Source organism: Pezoporus occidentalis, unplaced genomic scaffold (assembly GCF_034315485.1).
Source record: "Pezoporus occidentalis ecotype Australia unplaced genomic scaffold, CSIRO_AGI_Poc_V1 ctg50, whole genome shotgun sequence".
In the NCBI taxonomy this organism is placed as follows: Eukaryota; Metazoa; Chordata; class Aves; order Psittaciformes; family Psittacidae; genus Pezoporus; species Pezoporus occidentalis.
In genome coordinates, this window is record NW_026915836.1 from 1,448,317 (window position 1) to 1,472,074 (window position 23,758).

A 23,758-nucleotide genomic window follows, 5' to 3' on the forward strand; every position below is an offset into this window, starting at 1 on the left:
AGCAGATTCCAGGAATTCTGCTGGAAACCATGCATTACTAAGGCAAAATTGTACTTAGCAATAAACACGATTTCCTCAGTGAAAGAATCGGGAAGTGGAAGAATGCAAGACCTTGAGATGCACTGCTGATTGTGGGGAAACCACTGAGGCCACCTCCTGCCTAACACCTGGGAAAACACCCACCCTTGAGTTGCTCCTGGTGGAAGCCTGTAAAGCAGCCATGGCTGGTGCATGAGCACCTCATTAACACACTATCAGGCATTCACAGATGATGGCTGTGCCGTGCCAAGGGTGAGCAGACACGATTGAAGCTTGCTCTGGCATGAAACAGGATGTCCTTGGACATCATTGTTCAAAGTACCAAGTGGAAGGACAGGATGATTATTTGAATGGCAGCAGGAGGACTGCAGAGCATGTAGGTGAGAATGGGAAGGACAGAAAACACAGTAGCAGTCCAAGATGAAAAATCCCCTTGGAACAGGAGAGCTTTCCAGTGATCAAAGAGAACAGTGAGAAGATTGCTGGCAGGTGATCAAGGGAGGAAACGTGAATCTTGGATAGAAGCTAAGAGCAGGAGAAAACAAGAAGAATTCAAAGTGGATGCCTGCTTCGAAGATGTTATGCCCAAGCTATGTTTAAAATAGCTCGTGTGGGTACTGTCACCTCAGCAGTGCAGCTTCGTGTTCAAATATTATGTGGCACCTGAGGGAGAAGAGTTTACAATCAGCTGAGAACTCAACATTGCTAGGAGTAAAGATCAATCTGGTTTAAAGCTAAATCAGGCTGTATGTACACCATTTGACATATACTGGAGGCAAATTAAAACAAAAACCCAAAGGTCATCGTCTGTGGAAAATACACCACATGGTCTCCTCCATTGGGATTACCACTCTGCCACCATCTCCTTCCCAAAAGTATCTCATAAGGTTCTCGCATTCAGCTCTTTCAAGGACATGATTTTTAAATCCAATAGCACAGTGGTTTTGAAATACTGCAGGAAATCCAAGCTTTACAGCCTATGTGTTAGTAACATAGGACAGATAGCGAGCTAGGGCTTTCCCCAAAACAGCAGAGATGGATTGTTCTAATACAAAACAGAATTGACTTCTGTTACTGGAGTTGCATGTATCCTCACACAAGGAAAATACATGTGTTTCTTCATGGTGGAAACATCAACAAAAGGTAGGGACATCATCATGTAAAGAGTTACAATGCCAGTCCATGGTGATTAGCCCACTGGCATCGTGATGCTGCACCAAATGGACACACTGGGTCATTTCAGTGTTTTCCTTCCTGTTTGTTTAGCAAAGCAAGAAAAACTTTTCATACATCAAAGGCAATAAAGCAAAATAATGCAATAAAAAAAATATGAGATCTATTTAGTAACTCATTAACCTCAATGTAGAAAACAGGAAGTTATACTAAAGCAAGTATTTTCTGTATTCAGGGAATATTTTAATTTACCAGGAATTTTTCAGAATAGAAAACTTGCATAATGTTACTGGCAGACCAAGCTGACATTTTAGTGGGTTTCTTTTTATTCAGCCCAGATCTTTGTAGTTGTAGTGTGCTGCAATAGTTAAGCCAGCCTCTCAGCCCATGATGGCTCAAAGGGGTGATCCCACCCATCTCTCAGCCCTGTGATCCCAACTTTTTGGGCACTGTGAGCCAGGATTCAAGTGTGCTAGGTGCTGTACTCCATTCTTCCTCTCCGCTTATCAGTTCCTTGAAACACATTTATGGGAAATGGTGTAGGTCAGCACCCACTCTCTTATTTACAATGTGTAGAGCCTGTTTAGTACATGGCACTGCACAGAGAGCAGTTCCCCTTCCTGACCTGTTCACACTGCTTGCTTTGTGCTGGCTCTGGTAATTTCTTGACCTCTGTTGAGACAATCCAGTTTACTAATCTGATAGGAAACAACCTGATTATTTTCATGAGTCAGTTCCCTGCCATGTTAAAAAGCTAAATTAGCTCATAAAAGGACATGCTGGACAGATGAAGGCAAGCTGTGTGGTTGCTGAACTGGCAAGGTGGGAGAAGGAGGAAAGACTGTCCTTGGTGGGGGTGAACAGTTCATCTCAGGTCACCTACCCACTTCTTAAATGAACAGGCTCTGGGAACACCCTTGCAAAGGTGAGAAATAACTAATGGACAATGAATCAGTGGGTTTATTGCCCTGTCTTGCAATTGGTGCTGGTCTAGTGCTGGCATGATGAATTAGAGGATGCAGTCACTGGAAGAGTAGTGGTTCAAAGGTAGTGATTCAAATGAGATATAAAATTAAGTTCTTAAAAGGTGGATTTTTTTTAAAAAGCACTATTGAGGAGGTCTGCAGTTTACAGCAGAAATTCCATAGGGAATTAAGATAAAAACCAAATGTTTAAATGACCCACCCAACAAAAGCAACAGAAGAATTGCCAGTGCTTTCGGTCAAGAATGTCTTGTCCTCCAGCAAGCAGCCTACATCACCTCCAGGACTGAACGGCAACCACTCTTCCCACTCAGACATGAACAACATCACCCAACTAGGAATGGCCTATAGGCACACTCCCTGTAGCCATCATGCTTGGACCAGCATCGAGAGTTATGCTAGGCAAAGAGTGATCACAGGCAAACATTCCTGGTGCACTTATCAGTCTCCTGAAGAGATCCTATGGACTTGCAGACATGGTACAGGTCAGCGCCTCCTTTCTTATCGTTGGGTGTGGAAAGTAATAAATTATGGGGCTGACAGAACTATAGCATTTTAGTAAAGGGGTTTGCAGTTGGTTTTGGTGTTTTTTACAAACAGACATTCTTGGATTTACTTTCCAAGATGTGGACCCCAGAGATGCCGGGCAGATATCACAGATGAGCAATTCGTACCTCTGCAGCAATATTCAAAGAACTGAGCGTGCTCAGTATTTCTCCAACAGAGCTGATGAACTAGCAGTTGATTTGCTGAAACTTCCCTTTGTTCCTGTGATTTCCATGCCCTGCAAAAATACGAAGCTATTTGCAAGCCAGTCTCCTCGGCAATGTGGAAATTCAGGTTACCTATTAGAAGCACTCTCTTGGACTGTTTTCTGTGTGCCTTGCTTTGGGTTTAGTCCATTTCTGGCTATTTTCCTACTGATGTCAATTTCTTTTTCCTTCAGCCTAATTTTGTCTCTTCCCTCATCTTCCTTTCTATTTTTTTTCTCCTCCAGTTCATGTCAACAGCTGGAGATTGAGCTGTTGGGTGAGATTTCTTGCTATGCTGGGCAGTTTTACCCATTGACCCAGTGCCTGCTGTGACTTTGGCTAAGATAATACAATTCATTCAGTGTCATTCACAGCAGGAGCAGAGAAGAAATTGTTTCATTACAGGAGCGCAGAACAATGATGATGCTACCGACTATATATAAACACAGAGGAGTAGTTACCCACCAGCCAACATTTAATGGAGGTGGAAAGCTGGGTGAATTTCATTTGGCATCTGCCAAGCCACATCCTGAAAGAACAGGCACCCGGTGATGTGCTTTGAAAGTTCCTAAACTGGTGATCCAACTGTTGAGTTCGTATCCCCCAGACTGTAAATCACAGCTCTCCGAGCCTGCAAAATGATACCAGCTGACTGCAGGCTCGGAGTGAGGGAAGAGAGTTGCATCAGACTCTGGGGAACAGTGCAGTAATTCATGTCTTTGATTTGGCAAAATTGTTTAATAGGTAAGAGCACTGACTGAAAGAAAATGCTGGCATTCTGCCTTGTTTTGCTACCTCACACCTCTTTCCTTCCCCACAACCCCTTTTCCTCCTCACTGCTAAAAGTATGTTAAAGGAAACATATTTACCAAAATTACAATCCTGCATGTGAGCCAGCCAGTTTTCATGGCACTGCAGTTAATAGCATGTGCTCTTGGAACGCACCACTTTGGATATCAAAGAGAGACTTGATCAGAAGGCTAATGGTTGTTCTGAGCAGCAGCATTTGCCCTTCAGTTTGCTTTGAAAGCTCGTTCCCGTCTATAATAAAAGTAGCTATACACTTTTGTGCAACTGCTACCCAGTGCTCACAATGAGTGATTATAAGTGAAAGGAACTACTGATTCACTTAGTCATCTTCTGTCACAGATGCCCAATGACCAAACACTGATCGACTCTTTGAAATCTTTTTCAAACTAGATCTATGCAAACTTGGGGGGGGGAAATTACTCCAAATACTTGTGGGTTTGTCAGTAGCTGCTGTGACTACTGATCAGTCCTCTGCTGTTCTGTGAAGATAGAAATGTGTTTTGAGAGTCACAGGGAAAGAGATGAATTGGCCTTGCAAACTTACCCCTATATTAAGAAATCCATATTGCTACTGCAACTACCAATGAAAAAAGCACATTGTGGGGATTTTGTTCTCTGCTGGTACTGTACATAGTGTAAGTAAAGACCAGATTAAGTCTCCTGCCCAGGCAATTCCTCAAACTTATGACTTAAGACCAGAAAGTCTCAAATACAATTGCTCCAGGTCCTAATACACGTGTGCTGTAAATACTCCAGCACCCTGAGAGAAGCAATTGAGCTTGCTAGAGGTGGCACCATTTCATCCCCTTTTGCCACAGCTTCTGGAATAAGGTCAGCATTCTGCTATCTCTCCTTTCCTCTTGACACTGTGAGACGAGGAAAATCCTAACCTAGTTCTTACACCAGCTTGGGAGAGGATGAGAAGAGCCCTGGCACTCGGTCTCCTATTGTTGTTAGCTGACTGGTGGCTGTTTTCCTTATGGGTCATGCGAGCTCTTCTCTCTGCCAGTTTGTGCTGCTGGTGTGAGCCCAGCAGCTGCTTCCTCTGACCTCTATGTGGTTTGAGTATCTTGTTTTCCAGCCTGCCCTGCCTTGCCCTTCCTTGGAGCACATGAACCATCCTCTCCTGCTGGGAGGCAAAGGGAGCCTGGGCAGGGTGGGAGGGAGTACGCAGGTGCAGTCACCAGCAGAGCTGGGCAGGGCCACGATGCAGTGTGTTGGTGGTATTCCTGCACTGGGAAGAGTAAAGGAGTGGTGTGCTTGCTAGAGACTGGTTGGTTGAGTGAGGCCCTTAACAATGCTGTTTGGACTGCAGTACGTGGAGGCATCTAGCCAGGATTTAATCATGTGTCTTCTCCCTTCTCCATGGAAGGAGAAGGTCATGCTGGTCATGTTTCTTTTTATTTTTTCCCCTTCCTGTGCTTTTCCGTGGCCAATTGAAACTTGAAAGCTATAAAAAGAAGGAATTTTTTTTACAAGAATCTAGAAGTGCACGATTTTTCCTCGTATTGTGAATTTTAATATTGCTGATATCCATCAAATTTACTTGTTGCTTGACATGTCAGCATGAATATATACAACTCTCTTTCCTGAGGATAGCTGAAGTGACAGATGATTTCATTGTTGGGTGTACAATAGGCATAAATACAATGGAAAAGAAGGGCTGACATCTGCTATGGTGATATGTTTTCAAAAACATGTATTGTCATCTCTTTCTTTTGTGTGTTATGCAATGATAATTAGGAGTGGCAAAGTGAGCATCAGTTTGGCTGCTTTGGGGTGATTCAGAGTTTCTACTCAACAGTCTGTATTAGCGCATTCCAGTGTCTGACAGTGAAGTAAGTTTGTTCAGATATCCCATCTTTCTGTTTCTGAAGTAGTGTGCTAACTGTGCAAAGACAGCAAAGGAGCTGCTGTGGATGTGAATCAAAACCTAGCAGTCCTTACTTGGGTCAGCTCCAGATGCCTCCATTCTGTCCATGAAATGCCCACAGTGTTATCCGCCCTGCAAGTATCTCAAGTGTTTCACACCCACACCATACCATGGCAATGAAAACTATAATACTGTAATAACCATTGATGATTAACTTGCGACTGAAGAATCTTTACATCTCTGCTGAATTTGACTCATTTACCCCACATGAAAAACTGCTGCAAGTCCAGCTAGTGTTGATGACTAATAAAGTACCACAGCCCTCTTGAAGTAGTACCCTGTATTCTCTGCTTATAGCCATATTTCCAGGTAGCTCACCATATGGAGGATCTACATTTTTAGGTAACATGGTAGTTCTTGCCCTAAAGCCCATTCCTAATGTAGAAAGAAGAGTGAGCAGATAGAAAAGCAGAGGAAGGCATAAAGGGGGCTGTAACTGCAAGTAAAGATTCAAAACCAATAGCTGTAGTCACAGCTGTCAGCACACTGCAGTGCTCAATGTGCATTACACAGAGCTGAGAGACATTGAAGATGGTGCTTATAAAACAAGAGTTGATTCTTCATGTAAGAGGTAGTCTGGGAAGATGTTAAAGCATTGGCAAGGGAATCAGATGTTGGCAGAGCAAAGAGGGCTGATCTTTTAATGGGAGAAAGATCACTGCAGGAGCAGGGAGCTGAGTTGTGAGGAGCTTACAGAGGAAAAACAGAGAAGAGGTTGCGTTTCCTTTTCCCTCAGTGTTCCATTTTCTCAGCCAATGCCCTGCATACTTCATCACCTGAATGTATTTTTCTCTCCAGCCTATCTCCTCACCACCCCCAACACCCTGCATGCTAAGGGAAAGTTGTGTTCCTTGCTTTACATGCAGTGACTTAGTAATTACTCATTAACCTTTATATGTATAAAGCTATTTTCCCTGCCTGGGGATTGCTGCAGTACTTGTAGCATTTTTTACTACAGGTAACCGTTCTCCATGTGGAAGTAAACCACCTCTTGCTGCACTTGGGCTTCGGAGGTTTTTGCCTCCAAACATGTCCAAAGAGGTGCATTGGGAGGGGATGAAACCTTGCTCCTGCCTCAGGTGCAGGCTGTTAAGCAGCAGGGTGGAGTTGGCAGAGCCATGATGGGACCCAGCTGTGCCAAAGTCCACACCAGCACCTGTGGCTAATGAGAGTTGTGGTGGCTATGATAGGCCCTGAGCAAAGCCAGTGGCCAGGTCTTCAGTGTGGGGAGAGGTCTGGTCTGAGGATGTGCTCTTGTCCCTCTTCTGAGCTGTGCCTGCCGGGTGGTTTGCAGAAGAAATACAGGTAGGGCAGCAAGCAGTGTGGTTGATGTTGGTGGTGGTGTCATTGTTGTCCGTGTCAGGGACACATTTGGAGTGGGGGGAAGCATCATTTGTATGTGTGTATGAATGCTTTGTGAAGAGTCTGGTGAAACCAGTTGTTGGTTGAGCAAAATGACTTAAATTTGGAGCTTGCCAAAAGAACTCCCTCTTCCTCTGTGAAAACTCTGATGTGAGAGGTGTGTATTTTCTTGTTATTACTCATAACCCACATAAGCATTCAGGATTTCCAATGCTTTTCTATTATAACAAATTCAAGGATTCAGGGTTGCTTGTAACTGGGCTATTTCTTGTGGTAGGAGATAAAAACTTCAGTCTGGTTTCTGTTGTGTTAGGTCTTGTTGTACTCCATGCTTGTTTCCGGGGGGGGGGGATAAATAAGGGGAAGGGGGACAGACAAAGATTCCAGTTGTTACTGCTAAATACAAGGTCTCTTATGTTTTGTGAACTCTGTGGTAGGATAAAATATGGTAAAAATAAGGTGTGTTACTTTATTGTTGTCTTATTAAATTAACTTACTGATATTCAGTGTAAAAATCTTATATAGTATTAAAATGTGTGTGAAGGCTTTACTAAAGCATAAACTAGATATAGCCTTTGGTCTGGCATCTTAGTTGTAGAAGAAACTAGCATTCCATTATACTTCCTTATATGTTGTATGTAGGGTTATTTTTAACTATTACTTTCATCAGACAAGTACACTTAAGAGGAATAAGTGGAGACAAAATTGCATTTTGAGATACAGACATCGTAGTAAAGTCTGAAGATCTGTTCCTTGATCTGCATTTCTGATTTGCTGTATGACTGGGTTAAATTCTGGTCCATGTTCTGGATCAGGGGCTGAGCCCTGTAGTCAGTCTGTTGTGTACAATTTCAGTAGTAAATGGACAAAAGCTATGAGATGGAATCCTCTGATGTTAGGATCAAGCCTAGTCTTGTCCCTGTCTCACCATGGGAAGGATGAGAGAGCAAAGGAAGAAGCTGTAGGTGACTTTTTGGTGTGCTTTAGCCATTTCACAGTGGCAGAGGTCTGTGTTTCATCTTACTTGTGTGCAAAAAAAAAAACCACTTATTAGTAACATTTCACTGTCTCTTTAAAGCATTGAATTAATGAATTAAGGTTCAAGCTAGCTTCACCTGTGTTGGATTTATCCTTAGTTTGACTGCAAATACTTCCCTTTTGTAAGAGAATGAGAAACGTGGGATTGTGCCTGTGTAATATGCGTAGCACCTGGGGTAGATCTGCCTTGAAGCACCTGAAGTGAAAAAATGACCAGAAGTTGGGCTTGATGTTGATAAAGGAGGGCACCTGTGATGAGGCTCTACCCTGAATAATGGGGACTTCACTTCTTGTCTGACCGCCTATGGAAAGGATAAGGAAATCGGTAGGATTGTCCATGATAGTTCATGGGATAGGACAGATTGGAATTAAGACGCATAAATGAAGCAGTTCTTACAATGAACCCGGCTTGGGTTGTTTGTTGTCTGCTGGTGCAGTTGCTGTTAATGTGGTGGAAGTGTCCAGAGCTGCCAACAGCTGGAGAATAGACAGAGCTATTGCATTGACTTCTAAGCATCTTCACATATTTTCCTTTTTACTGCTCGAGTTTCTTCCAGAAGCGATTTCCCTTGTATTGGCACTTGAAAAGATGTGAATGTTTCTGTGTGGGAAACCACATGTCATAGTGACCCAGGAAGCTTGTACTGTGTTTTCTGTCACTGGGCAGTGACAGGCCATCTGAGCTGCTTTCAAACCAGGCTGAGGTTACACTAGGAAGCTGTGCAGGACAGTGGTGGGAGGACTCCTATAACTAGCATTGCTGGCTCATTCCAGCTGCAAAAGCATCTGTGAAATTGGAGCCTGTGAGAGAGGATTTACACTCATGTAGCTCAGTCTCTGTGAGCTTACAGATGCCTTCTCTCTTACAGTTGCACTGTCTCCCCCAAGTTTAACTCCCTACAAAAATGCAACAAGAAAGAATAGAAAAGGCTAAAAGGCACCATTACGTAGATTCCTTTTTCTTTATGCCTGTGTATACATTCACCTTCTTACAGTTCTTTATCTGTCATTTCTCTGTGTATTTGCTTGTGCATGTGAAGCAGAATTAACTAAAGAAAGGAAGAAAATAGCAGTGTTTATTAAATGTCAAGAAACATCTCTGCTGCATGTCTTTGTCATTGCGTGGTTTTAGAGATTGAACTTTTTGAAGGATGTTACAATAACCTCATTCCTTGAGGAACTTTTCTCTTGTGTTTTTCCTTTAATGATCTCCTCAGATTCTTTATCAACATAAGATTTAAAGCACTCCAGTTCTCCTGACTCCTAAGGTCAGGCTTCTCAAATTTCTTAGGAGAGAAAGATCTGCAGTCAGTCTTATTTCAAATGCAAACTAAATGCTAGACTACGTTTTGAATGTTGCCTATATTTGCTGGACTTCATGGTTTTTGCTTGCATGAGTAAAAAGGCTTGTGAGTTGTCTTAGTTATTTGGACAATCCACTGAAGTCTTTCAGTCCATAGATTGAGAAATGCCTCCTTGATTCATCTTTTAGTCAACCCTTTGCTTTCTATTCTCTCTCTTTCTGTTTTCTTTCTTCTTCAGGCAGCTCAGTTTGTCTCTTCCTTTTTTCATTGCTTTCTGCAAATCAAAAGTATGAAAACCAAGTTAAACCTGCAAACTGCTGTCTCGGTGATTCTTGCACCATTTGGTGATGGGCCACTCTTTTTAATCTTGGTTTTAAGTCACATGGTTGTATCTGTGACTAAGAGCAAGGGTGGACTTGTTTGTTGTGTGAAACACTTCTAAAAGCAAGGGAGCTCCTACTTAATGACTAGAGCTATAAGGAGAACATTCTTTAATTACATAGTTGAGCCTTCGGTTTGTCACTTGCAGTCTTCATTTTGGTATATACATGTGATTCTGAACTGAGGCCTCTTCATCCCTCTCTCTACCTTTGTCCATTGCTTGACTAACAAAATAGGATTAGGAGGTAAAGTGGAGAGCAAATTTGGAGGTAGAGAGTTCTTCATAATGTTGGTCTTCATTGCCCCTTCTGCTCTGCAGAACAGAAGGACTAGAGCCACGCTGGTAGGGGTGGGAATTTGGTGTGGCAGCAGTGCTCTGAGGGGTGGCAGGGAGGTGCCCTGGTCATTATTTTGGACTGTCTTTGCAGCCTCTGTATGGGAAGCGAGAGGGCTTGTGATGTGTATAACTGACAGCTTAATAACCCAGAACTTGCCAGCTATGTCTTCTCTTTGTCCTCCTGTTTGGCTTTGGATATCGATATTCAGGGCTGGGTGGCAGCAAGATAGATAGAGGGCAAGGTGCAAGCAGTGGGAGGAGACTGGACATACCTTTCCCAGAAATAGCTTGCTAATGCTTCCATTTACTTTCTATTCCCCTTTTACTGGTGCACAGTTGAGCTGTGGTGGTTGGACCAAACTATGAATATGCCGATGTTAAAGCTAAACCTTTGATAGGCTGTTTTCAACCTGAGTCAGTTCTCACTTGGCTGAATGCAGAGCTGCACAGGCAAATGTACCAGCATAACGCGAATAAGAGCCACTGAAGAGCAAATGAAAAAGACTGAGGAAAAGGGGTACGGTGCTGTTAAAGTTGGTATTGCTGCTGAGGGATGTGCCTGCCAAATCACAACACAGGAGTGTGACTGCAGCAGCAGAGCGGTATTTGTGCTAGAGTTTTAACAAATGTCTCTTGAATAGGCCGGACAGGCATCTGTCCTCCCCTCATTAAGATGCACAGTCAGGAAACATGATTTTGGTTATCTTCAACTAGATAAAAGCAAAAGTGGTTTTTGCAATCACGGAATGTCAGTGCCCTCTTGGAAATGTAGCCCTACTGGGTAAGAGAGTGATTTCCTTTAATAACTGCTACTTTTAGGACAAGTCAAGGTAAGAGGAAGAGGAGGAAACCTAAAATGATTCCCATGCTGTGTACCCTGTAACAATTGTACTTGGCCACTACACACTCTAAAGTCCACCTTTAGGAATTTTAATGTGCAATCCAAATACCTGTGCCAGGTATTTTGAAGGCCAAAACTGAGCATGGAGGGGCTTCAGCTCAGAATGGCCAAACACTTGCTAAATATGGTCTCCTTAATGACTCGGTTGCTAAGAAATGCTGTGTTGGGTTGCATTCATAATTATATCAATAACAAGGTGAGATCAACTGAAGCTAAAGCTACAAAGAGATTTTGTCATTCCTCAGGGTTTCTTAAGATGAAATCCCTCTTTTATGATGTGGTCTATGATGGAAGAAGTGTAAGCCCTTCTGATCCATTTTGCAGCAGTCTGGATGTAGGAATGCTTTCAGATAAAGTGGTGAGAATCAGTTTCTTCATATCCCCAGGTTGCAGGGTCCAAACTGGCACCTCCTGCCACTGAAGAGGAAGCCCTGGGTGTCTCCTGCAGGTCTTGCCTGTTGAAATACAGCCATTGTAGACATAAGCAGGAACAGGACTCTAGTTTGAATGGGAAGCTGCAGGATCCATCCTCTTACTCAGTGTCCCTGCATTTCCTTTGTTTATTTTTATTAGAGTCATGAGCAAGATGTAGAAGTCCCACATAGCATTTAGGACTCTTGTTGAGTGCCCACTATAGATCAGGCTGTATTTTGACCCTGACATTCTTGAGTGTATGATGCTGCAATTTCTAAAGAAGGGCTAAGCCCTGTGATTGTGCTCTCTTTGGAAGAAGCCTTAACTACTTGGGCTGTAATACAGAAGGTAGATATACTTAGTACCCTAACTTTTGTCTCCAAGAGCAAGTAAATGCAGTTTTGTAGTACCTTGCTGGTGTGTGTTAAGTACATTCAGGACATGCCTGCCTGTTTGGATACATGAGACCTAGTTATCACTTCCTAGTCTCTGGATTACACTGTGATTTCGGATGGGGCTAGCCACAATTAGGTTGGAGTAGGCATCTGGGTGGAAGCAAAAGCACAACAAAGGAAGTTTGGGCCAGACAAGGTGATGCCTGGCCTCCTCTGGTCTGAGAACAGTATATCTTGGATGCTTGGGAAAGCATGGAGGAAATGTGCATTCAAAATCTTCTTCTCTTTTACACTTGATTATCACTAAGAAACCCAGAACATCTGTTCCAGGTAAAGTGTACTTCACTTTTAGAGAACCAAATCCATTTTCCTATGGAGCCCTGATGTGTTGCACAGGGTATGTGAACCATACAGAACTTGGTCTGTACTTTGCTAAGCTTATAGCACATATGAACATGCTCCCCAAAATGAGGAAGGCCCTTTTCCTTTGATTGTAGAAATATAAATACCCTGAGGGATTTACAAGTGGGGAGTAATTTGTCTCCCAATCACAGGTAGTTGCCCAGCTTCCACCAGAGCCAGTCTGAAGTGCCTCCCAGAAACTGTTCTACTGATTTCTAAGAAATATTTGGAAAGGGAGAGGATTTTTGACAGCTCTGGGATCGTAAGTAGAAGACATAGGTTCATGTTTAAGTTCTATGTCATACAGAAGAGGATGGGTTAAACCCAAGTCCTCTGCATCCAAACAGAGCACTTCCTTTAACCCTGATTAATTTGGAGACTGCATGTCTCAGTTTTTCATGGAAAGGCAATCTGTTTAGACATCTAACTCCAAAGGGGAAGCTTTCCATTCCATTCTTTATAGAATCCTTATTTGTATGAATTAAGGAAGCATGCACCTAGAAGATGGCTCTTAGCTACAGCTCTTGGATGTGTGTAGGAATAACAGGCTAGGTGAGAATACCCAAATTCACCCCCTGTTGCAGCTGCAGTTTTAACTTTCCGTAGCCCTTTTGGAGTTGCCTGCGTCACCGAGTGATGTTGCCTGTAGGTGATGGAGTCATCTTAATCATGAAGGGGATGGATAAGGGCAGCTTAACAGTGCAGGGCTTTGATTTCCTAGGCTTGATAAACTTTCTTTGAAAGAACTGTAGGTCCAGAAAGTCTGTCTTTGTCTGTTACCATTTACCTGCAGTTATTTCTAGGTGGATTCATTGTTCAAAAGGCTGTGCTGTTCAGATTTGGTGAGTGCTGATTACCTGACTTTACCCAAAATGAGAGGACAAGTGGAAAACAGGCTCTTGGCAGTCCCAGACAAAGGTTTCAAATCGGGGAAGAAGTCAGGCTGCTTACAGGTGAAAGAAGCAGGCTATTCCCACTAGTGAGATAGCCAATGTGAAACCTTTGCTCTCATTCCTGAGGCTTTTGACACACAACTTTCTCCTACCTGTCCCTTCCTCCTCCATACGAAGTGGAACTGTGAGGCTGTCCTCAGCTGCCTGCCTTGCTCCACCACCCCTTTCTGGCAAAAACTGTCACTTCCCACACACACCCCAAGGAAGGTAATTTTTAAGCCCTATTTAGCTGATGTTAAAGCTATCACAATCAGTGGTCACTGCAGAAACTTTACTAACATTCTAGCTGATGTCAGTGCTTCGGTCTTAGCTTTTCCTGAGATGTTACCAGCCCTTGGATGAGGAATTTTAAAACTGTGGTCTTAAATTTTAAACTTGTGGTGTTTAAAGAAATAGTTTTCTCGATGGAGGCTGGAGGAATGCGTTCAGATAGTCTAATCTGACCCCTCTGCAAAGAAGGCATGGGTGATCTCGGCCGGCGGCGCCTGCAGGTGAGCCAGTGACCCAGCGTGTATCTCAGATTCAGCCTTGATCTGAAGATTGTTACTGCTGCCTGTTCCTTGCAGACTTAGGCAATTTGAATTTCTAGTACTTGTTTTGCCTTTGAGAGATGGAGCCCTCTAGTTACAGCTACTCTCTTTGTATAAGTACCTGCAGATTGTGATCAAGTTAACTTTTGACCTTCTCCTTGATAAGTTAAATCCCCAAATCATCCTCGCTGCGAGGCCTTGCGTCAATTTTGTGTCATTCTTTTAGACAATTTTTTTTAATTTGGGGTGGGGGGGATGGCAAAAGGTCACATTCTTGGCAGCAGAAGCTCCCATGTACTAATTTGTATTGCTAACATGGAAGTACCATGGCTTTTCAGTATTCCCGGGTATATGTTGGTTTATTGAGGTAGTTAAACATTAATATTCCCATTTCACAAACTGAGAAATGAGCTGAACAGTCAAATACCTTATTCAGGGTCACTCTGTGATCCAGTCATACCTGCTCCCATTATGTCGGCAGTGCTACTGCTCACATCTGAACCTGAATGCTCCCTCCACAATGACTTTGACAGGCTAGCTGTTACTGTGATGTGTGCTCATGTGCATTCCTTTGCTTAAAAGGAGAAAAAAAAGGCATAAAAGATGTGTTAGAACATTGTTGCAGTCATTAGGTCAGTGCATGTGCTTTATTTTCCTACAGATACTCCTTGTCTTGCTAAGTAGACAGCACAACAGCAAAGGTATAAGTAGGCAAAACTAGAGATGTGTTCACAAATGTTAAAGCAAATTTGGCTTGTAATTGAAAAGTGTTGCGTTATTCCAGAGTTATTGTGAGAAGTGCCCTTGCTTTTCAAGTATTCACTGTAATTAACATCTGCATTGGACTTCAGTCATCAAACTGAGGGAAACCAGGTGATCTGATATAAGTAAATGTATATTTTTGGTTTGCTTTTAAAAATCTTATCTAGATAACTAGCATTAGTTGCAGATACTGTTGATACACCAACATGTTTACTATTGAGATACCAAAACCCAAAGCAATGTGTAACTTAGGCTTTAGAGAAGCTTGCAAATCCAGTTGGCAGTGTCTAGAAGGAATATGAATATTCTTACCAGGCTGTGACCTTGCAAATGCCTTTATAGGGCATGTTCTTTGTTAATATCTCTGAGGCTGACACTGTTGCATTTCAATGCATTTAAATTCCTTTCCTTTGTTTGCCCCTGGAATGTGCGTTCTTAGTCACCTACCTGTTGGTAGCTTGGATGCCTTTTTGTCACTAACCTGCCCTAGAACATTACTGTCTCCATGGCTGAAGAGGGTAGGTATGGCTGATACTATCATCTCTTTAACACTTTACTCAAATAACGTCTCCTGAGTAAGAGGAACTGGCAAGGCTACAGCCTGTTCTTGGGCAGCTTTGTAAACCTCTACAACAGTGTTTCAGACCCCTGCTACAGTCACTAGGAGGTGGGAGGGAAGACTAATATTTTCTTAGTTCAAAGGGCTCCAAAATGGGTAATCCAGTTTATCAGAAATTCAGTTTATTCTCTGACCAAGCAGGTTGCTTTTTGGCAGAAGCAAACATAGTTTATAAAGGCCAGCTTGCCTAATCAAGAAGCAAGAGAATAGCCAGGACAGACTTTAAAAGGATCCAGTTTATCCCACCAGTTGAAGTAATATAACTTTTCAATAGCATTCTACCATTGATTTTAGAGGGAGGTAAGCTAAAAGATAGTCAAGAATCCTACTTGGTGTGTGTTTATATCTTTTGGTTCCTAGTAAAACATAAATCTGTGCTGTAACACTTGCAATCATTTTGTTAAATCAGATGTTTGATTCAAGCTACATGAACAATCCCAAGCAAGGGGGATGGATCAACCCTAAATATGTCTTTTCCTTATTAACAATTTACAAAGTGCAGGAATGAGAATCTCATTAAATCACAGCAAATAGTTCGGTATGTTCTCATAGTTGTCTCCTAGCTTGTCACTACTAGGACTAGAGTCACTAGGATTTGAGTAAAGTTGGGTTTATTATTAACCAAAGCTTATGTAAGATGTTATTGCATCTGGTTCTATTTTTGCAGTTACTTGGTCTCTGTTGAGAGATCTATTGGTCTTTCAGGCACAAAATGCTGCCTGTATAAGAGTGGTCATAAGGTGCAATTGTGATTAGCACTGGCTTGGCAGCACATTGGGACTCACAAGGAGGGTGGCATGACCAGTCTGTGCTCCCTGCACACCAAGGTGATGCCTTTGCTTTTCCGAACACTTCTGAGGCAAGGCTGGAGGGCTTGGATGAGGCATAGGGGAGGATGCTGATGTGCCCAATGCAGCAGAGTTGAGCTGGAGGGTGGCACAAGTCCTGCCAGTACAGTGCCACTGCCTCAGCTGGGAGCCAGACCCTTTAAGGTGGGTGCCACCAGGTCCTCCTGAGTGCAGGAGGACCAGAGGCTGTGGAGGATCATAGAACAGTTTGGGTCAGATGGACCTTCAAAGCTCATCCAGTCCAGCCCTCCTGCAATCAGCAGGGACACCTTCAGCTGGATCAGGTAGCCCAGAACCACATCCAGCCTGGCCTTGAATGTCTCCAGGGATGGTGCATCCATCACCTCTCTGGGCAACCTGTGCCAGTATCCTCATCCTCACATGTAGGGTCCCAGGGCAGGGCTCCTCACAGACCAGCAGCAGAGTGCCTTGAAAACGTGCATGTGCAGAGGAAAAGGGGCAGGTCATGGAGGCTTTCCAGGCAGCTTGCTTGGCCTGGCATAGCAGTCCATCTACGTGGCAAAATGAGCACCTCCTGGGCGGGTTCCCCAGCTGTGAACCTTTCCAAGGGATTACGGGAAATCTCCAGAAGGGTACCAGTCTGCAGGAGTCCTGCCCTCTGCTGCGCACAGCAACATGTCCTTGTGCAGTGTGTGCTCAGTGGGGATCCAGGAATTGCTACTCTATGCAACGAGGTGTCAGTTTGGCCTTTTAGATTTCCTCAGTACCACCACTGCTTTGCTTTGCTGATATTTTTGCCTTGGAAGGCATAATTGGAAAGAGGAGAGGACAGGCAGGACTGAAGGAGCTGAAATTCCAGCATGGACATGAATGGGATTGTTCTCAGGAGCAGGCATAGCCCTGCCATGAATGATGGCATATGGAGAATAACTCCTATGTTTTTTCTTCCCACCCCAAAACTGTGTGATAGCATTGAACTGCACTTTTCCCAGGCAAGCACGGGACACTGCAGTCCTGTTTCCCTACACACCCTGTCATTCCTTCCCTCCCTCCCCAAAATGTGCCAGTGCAATGGGCAGGTTGGTCAAAGCAGGTTGAGGAGCTGTGAAGAAAGCTGTGATATCACCTTGTGAGTGTGAGGTGGGAAAGTACCCTGCATGTACGTGTCCACCCAGGGATCAAGATATGGAGATCTAAGAAAATAGCCAGTCTCCCAGCTACTGTGAGTCAAGTACACAGTACGCTTAAATGTGCTCTGCTTGTGTGCAGCCTGTCAGAAGGAAGACTTTTTTAATGCTTTGGAACTGTGTCCATCATAAATACATCAATAAATATGTGGGCCTTCCTTAAACCTTTCAATCCCTGCTGTATCAGGGGAGGGAGGGAGTAATGGGCAGGTACAAACCAGAACCTGTGGCTGCTGTGTGGGAATGCACGTCGGTTTATTGTGTGGGATCCCACTATCTCACTGACCTGCAGGTGTGCCTCACTGACTCTGACACCCTAAGTACAGCCCTGGCGAGGCATCCTTTGCCATCGGGCAGCAGTTGGAGCTCCTCACCTGTCACCCCGAGGGCAGCTCACACTGGCTTTCTCCAACTGTCCGCATAGAGAGATAGTGCCCTTAGAAACGTGGATGTTTTGATGACTGAGAGCCCAATCTCACTTTCAGATCTGCCTCGTACCTCTCCTCAGGCTTGAAAAACCTTCTGGGGCATGAGAGGGCCCCCAAGTTTCTGTGAAGTCTGAAGTGTGGCTGCTTTTGAGAGGAAAATTGCCAGAGCAGGTAATAGCTGTCTCTGGCATGAAACTGCAGTGAAAAATGCAACTTATCTGTGCCAGTGACACAAAAGTATGTGGGAGCCTCTCGGGTTTTGTCTAAGCCACTTCTGGGGGTTTCTTTTGTGGCTCCTTAGGAGTATGGGGTGTATCTTGGGGTATGCCAGAGAGCTCCAGAGCTTGGAGCTGCAGCTGTGGGACACTGTTACTTCTGTTTGCTGTCTGCTAGATCAGGGTGTGAGCACCTCCGGAGAAAGGTTGGCATCCTGAGGAGGAGAAAATGGGGTTGTTGCGTGAGAGTTGGTGTCTTTGACTTATCTGACTCACAGACATAAACAGCTGAAGGAAACAGGCTGGTTGATGTATTTGCTGTTCCTACATAGCATTCAAAAGGAGAGATCTGTCTGCTTTTCCCAGGGAAGGGAGGGGAGGAGGAATCTGCTTTTCATCTTTCTTCTCTGTCCTGCCATGGTTAGAAAAACCCCAACCAACGCAAAACAACCCAGAGCAAACAAATAAACAAACCCCAAAATAAAAAAAACCAACCTTCTAGGACCTTGATTATGTTTTAATATCCCTCTGCCAAGCTGGACAGGAATCAGTCAAGTCCAAAAGCTATTTGGGGTGGAGTGAGGGTTTAATTGCGTTTTCAGGGTTGTAGCACAACAATTCGGGTTGGAAAGGGTTTCTGTGGGTCATTCACTCCAGCTCACTGATGACAGCAGGGTCAGCTATTTTAGTTTATGAAACTGCACTGCAAAAGAAAAGAGGCAAAAAAACCCCTAAGGTATCAGTTGTGTTTATTCTTCTGACCTCTCTCTGAAGCAGGGAGAAAGGGGTTCAGTCTGAAGGGAGGGATATGAATGGTCTGGAGGCCTCACTCTTAGCATGGTGGGATCACACAGGCTGGGCATTTCAAGAGATGACAGAATGCACTTTCCCAAAATACCAGTTGAAATGGGCAAACTGCTTGAGAGCATCTCCTAGCAGAGCAACACCATCCATAGGGAAAGCAAGGTGCTACAGAAAGCTGAGCCCCCAGCCCTTTGGTACCACTCAAAATCTCAGTAAAGATGAAAGGTGTTTTCTGGAATCATTACAAAGAGGACAATGGAGGAAAAGACTGAGAAGTAATGCATAGAAACCAAGGTGGCTTTCTATTAACAATGTCTTGCTTTTTCTTTAAAGGAAAGCGAGCCTTCTAACGTTTTCTTATGGCGCAGTGAATCCAAACACAACAGGGACAAGCTGGTTCATGGGAACCGGAAACTGAGACAGGCTAGAAAACAACATCCTCAGAGCTGGGGGGAAAGAATGCTGCTTTCAGGGCTGTTTCTGTCTTATTTTTATTGCTGTCGGAAACAAGTGACCTACTGCAGCCAAGTAGGCCTGGGGCTAAAATAAAAGGACCTTCAGAAGGCAACCAAAATACACAGACCAAATGATGTACTCGACATAAGTGTAATTGCTACTGTGCAGTCTGTTTCCCCTACCAATGCCTATCATTTTAATTTCTGAGGGAAAAACAAGAATGTAACTGGAAAGTTTCCGTGCCTCAGTTACTTTTCCCAAAGGAGAGAAAAGCGGAGCTAAAAAGGAAAATAGACAAGAACATGAAGCTTGTGTGCAGACATGGGGGGAGGGAGGGAGGGGAGTGGAGAAACCAGAGGAAGACTTGATGTGAAATGGTTCTCACCGATGTGAATGGAAGGTTATAACATGCAGAAAATAAATGTTACTATATTTGCATATCTGTCTGCTGTAAAGCTGGCAGATGCCACAAGTAGGGCTTATTTTAAACTGGAATAAGATACAGGAAAGACTGCCAGGTTTCAGTAAGACATAGGTCTAAGAACTGGAAAATGCTTACTAGATCTCTGTTGTTCCTGCCAATGCACAACTCCCCTGTGAGACACCATTCCAGTAATGTGCCTATGTAGGCTAATGGAGTTACATGCAAAAACAATTAAAAGTGGACATTTGCATCAGTATTGCAGACATGGGGGTAATGAAAAGCAGAACTACAGGCTCTTTTCCCCCTGCATTTGTCTGCTCTTTCTGTGAACCTAAAAAGCCTCTGATCCTGCTTATGTGATCAATATGCTCTGATGACAGCTGTCTTCCAATGATTTCTATGTATTCAAAACAACCTGTATGAAATGTGCAGCTGGTCTAATGTATGCAAAACTTGGGATTCCTTTATCAGCCAGGATAAAAGCAAACTTTTTTTATGAGTTATCTGCATAAAATTGTGGGTGAGAATTTTACTAAAGCATTTGGATACTTGAAATAATCTGAATGTTAATGATTCAGAAACTTATGAAGGGAAATGCTGGAGACATTGGGGTGGAGAACAAGAAGTCTGTTATATCAGTTTAAGTGTGTTACTCTTCAGGGCTTTGTATGATTCTAGTCAATAACCCTCCTCAAATTTGGTTATTGGTACCTGCTAGTGTGTATTTATATGCAGCTCCTTTACTTCACAGCAGAATCACTTTTCTGTGGGGTATGGTTTTCCTTACCAGCTTACTTTCTAGTGTCTAATTTTAACCCACAAGATTTGGTTCGTAGTTCCCTAAATACCTTTGGGGTTTGGATTTTATCTAAAGATTCCCAAAAGTTCCCAGGTCTGTCCCCTGCTGCTCGAGGCTGCTCAGCTGGACTCGATGTGTTTAGCTCTTGTGAAGAAGCCTTGCACAGTTCCTTCAACCATGTAACTGTTTTGAAACTGTTCTCCACAATCCCTCACAGTTGTTTATGTCCTTCTGAAGTTCAGATTTAAATCCTGCTGGATTGCATTTCTTTGAGAGGCCAGTGACATTCTGTTCTCTCTGATTCAAGCCTTCTAAAGGCTAAACTTGTTGGTTGCTTGCTCTCACTGCAAGGGCCAGATTGGTTCTAGCTGGAAACTGGTACAAATGATGAGAGTTTGCAGTGCAAAAGAAACGGATCCAGCTCTGAATTCCATACTTCCATGTTACTGTGTTTTAACTAACATTTGTCAGATTATTTGCATTCTAAATATAGAATGTATAGTTGATGTTTTCCCAGATTTTATTCCATTTAAATTTGTCCTTATTCCTAACCCACTTTTGGCTCTCTTCTGTTGATCATGTAACCTGTGGATGATGATAAAGATACCATTCAAGCCCATTATCAGAATAACTTAGATCAAATTTCACTTGATATTTTTTTTTCTTAACTTCATCCTTTTCTTGGAAGTATATCATGAGGTAGCCAGGGATCCCAAAGACAGCATTCCATAAAATAACCCCTCAGAAGTTGAAGCAGATGAAATACTGAAATCCTACTTCCTCATATACGCTATAGCTTAAACAAGATCATTGGCTTTCTTAAAGACAGATCCTTAGACAGTATTGTGCAGCATATGTGCCCATTGAAGATCTTGATCTTCATTGATTTACACTGGCTCAAAGTTCATAATGTCTATGCATATTCTTATGGGAATCCTGTTACTTGGTTTCTTTCTTCTGCTCAGACTGAACTAGGTGAAGTCTTACTATTCCTGTTAAACTGGAATAATTATGCAACTATTGACAAACTGCTCTGTGCTCTTCAATTTCAGCAGTCTAGTTGAATACCTCCCTAATCTCAGGTATGTGACACCAGCATTTAAAGCAAAGTATGCGATCGCTGCAATGTTAAAATGGAATTGCAGTGAATTTCACTTTCAAGTAGCTAAAAGTGACCTTGTTTACTGTGGTTTTGGTAAACTTTTACATTTGACTTGCTGTGATAGAGTACCTTAATTTATTGACCTGCTCTGCTCTCAGTGCATAGAAGCACATGCACAGATACTTGCTAGAATCTATTTCATAAAAAGAGTGTCCAAGCTGGAAAACACTTTGGGACCAGGAGCGAATGCAGTATAAAACCATGAAGACAGCCAATGAACTTGCAGGTGATCGTGGAAGGCACCATATGCTGCATTACTGCATGTCAATTGTAGTGCACTGAGGTACCAGCAAGCTTTCTCAAGGATCTTTTGTAGGCTGAGAGGCAGCCCACCTATACCAGCCATTAGCAGATGATTGCATTTAGGAAACTCCCAAGATGCTCATTGTACTGCATGAAGATGCAGATTTCCTGTGGTAAAACCACTTTTCTTAATCCTACTTTGAATTTCAAAAGCTCATTTTCAGCCTTCTACCTTTTCAGTACCAGGGTTTTTGCACAAGAAAACACCTTTTCTATACCAGTATGTCTGATAGAATAGTACTGTGCACTTTTATATGGCTGTTTCTCTTGCACTGTTGATGCAGTTTGAGATGCAACATCTATTCAAGCACACTTCTTGCTCCTTTGCTTGTTCTGGAAGAGGCACCAGGCAGAGCATGGAGCTGGTGGCCCCATGTGCCAGCAATTCCACGCAGCTGGTGGAAAAGCAGCTGTCTGGTATGGGACCAGCTTGTAGTTTGTGTAAAGTAATACAGATTAAGATCAGGCATGGTATAGTTTTCCCCTCGGAGACAAGGGAATTCAGTGCAGTGCCTGTGGCTGCTCCCATGCCCTAACACCGATTACATTGCTAGAGAGTCTCTGCAGCTTATTTCTCCAGTGGTTTCATGAGCTAACCACACCCGCTGCTGGTTTCCACAGTACCAATTTACAAGATTGGCTGGTTTGGATGAGGAAACCCACATTTCCTGAGGTATCCCAGGGAGCTCAAAAGCCAAGATCTTGAGAAAATTAAGAGAAGCAGTGATTTCCCCCCCCCTCCCCAGCATTCCACTGTAGAGGAGGCTGTGTTCCTCCTGTGGAAGAGGCAGCTGCATACTTCCAAGCATCAGGAACTTCTGGTGTTGCTCTTGTCACACAGCTGGAATCACTAGCCTGTTGTTTGGTGTTAGTCTTAATCCCAAAACAACTCCCTGCCCTAGGAGTGATCAAGCTGGAGTCCTTGAGTGTCTTTACTCGGGTAGGTGAGAGGACAGGAGGAACAAACAGATGCATGAGTTTTTTTCACCACCAAGGGGAAGAAGTCTAAGCCCTTGCATCATCTGCAGGGTGCTTGGCCTCTTTTAAGATGATTCAGCCTTAATGCCAGCACAAAATTATGTACTGCTTTATTTATTCTTTTCTGGGTTAGTTTCCTCCTAGGTAAATGAGTTAAAGTGGCTGATAAGAATAGGCATGTTAGAATAGTTACAGTGTAATATATACTGTATATATTAAACTATAATATACTATAACACAGTTTATTATATGTAAGAATAGTTCATAATGAGCATCAGGCCTGCCATAATGTAGGACAGGAATAGGTATGGGAAGCCAGATGGTGGAAAAACTCATCACCTGTGATGAGGCTCATTTGTCCTCCTGGAGCTGCAGTATTTTTCCTGCAGCAAAGCCTGGATGCTTTGGACAACTCTTGTAAGTGGAGCAAGAGATCAAGAGGAAGAGCTTCTTGTTCACAGGAGCTTGAGCTGGTGCTTTCCTGTGCTGTGCATGCAGCTCTCCTAAAGTGCTACAAAGCGTTGCAAAAGCTCTTTGGGGGAAATATAAGAGGGTGGAGGCTTTTTTAAATGATCTTCAACGTGAACATCTTTAGCATCCAGTTTCTTTTTCCAAAATTATCAGTAACTGTCCTGATCAGTTTATGAGGTCAGATTTATAAAAGTCCATTTAAAAAAAGACAACTTGTAAGGAATGTTGGGCGTAATTCTATAAAGAAAAAAAAAACCAAAAAAAACCAAACCCAACCATTACTAATATTAGGGGATAATGTAATTGTCCACATACTTGGTACAATTATAATGTTATATGCTGTGTACTCAAGGAACTCGAATTACAGCTTATGGTCCCAGTTCTGCCCTTTGAAATATTAAAGTATTATTACTGCAAATAGGCAGTGCAAGGCTAAAGCTGTGTGTCTGGAAATTGCAGAGTCAACCCATGCAAAACCTGCAGCTGGAGAACAGTGTTAATACAGCAGCACGTCTGTTTGATTTTATGGTACATACTTGGCAAGTGCTGAAGCATGAGTCTGCTGTGTAATGACTGCATCCTACTCCGCTGACCTCCCTGGGAGTTCTCTTGTGTTTCTAGGAAGTGCTTGAGC

General features: G+C 43.2%; 1 protein-coding gene across 1 annotated transcript in view; it reads left to right on the forward strand.

Annotated features, from left to right (window-relative positions):
• The first annotated feature begins 6,921 nt into the window (after positions 1 to 6,921).
• Positions 6,922 to 23,758, forward strand: part of EPAS1 (endothelial PAS domain protein 1) — a 111,715-nt gene continuing 94,878 nt past the window's right edge. Inside the window, exon 1 of the mRNA XM_062637008.1 lies at positions 6,922 to 6,995. Coding sequence (XP_062492992.1) covers positions 6,937 to 6,995 — 59 coding nt within the window. The 5' untranslated portion in view covers positions 6,922 to 6,936. The remainder of the gene's footprint in view (positions 6,996 to 23,758) is intronic.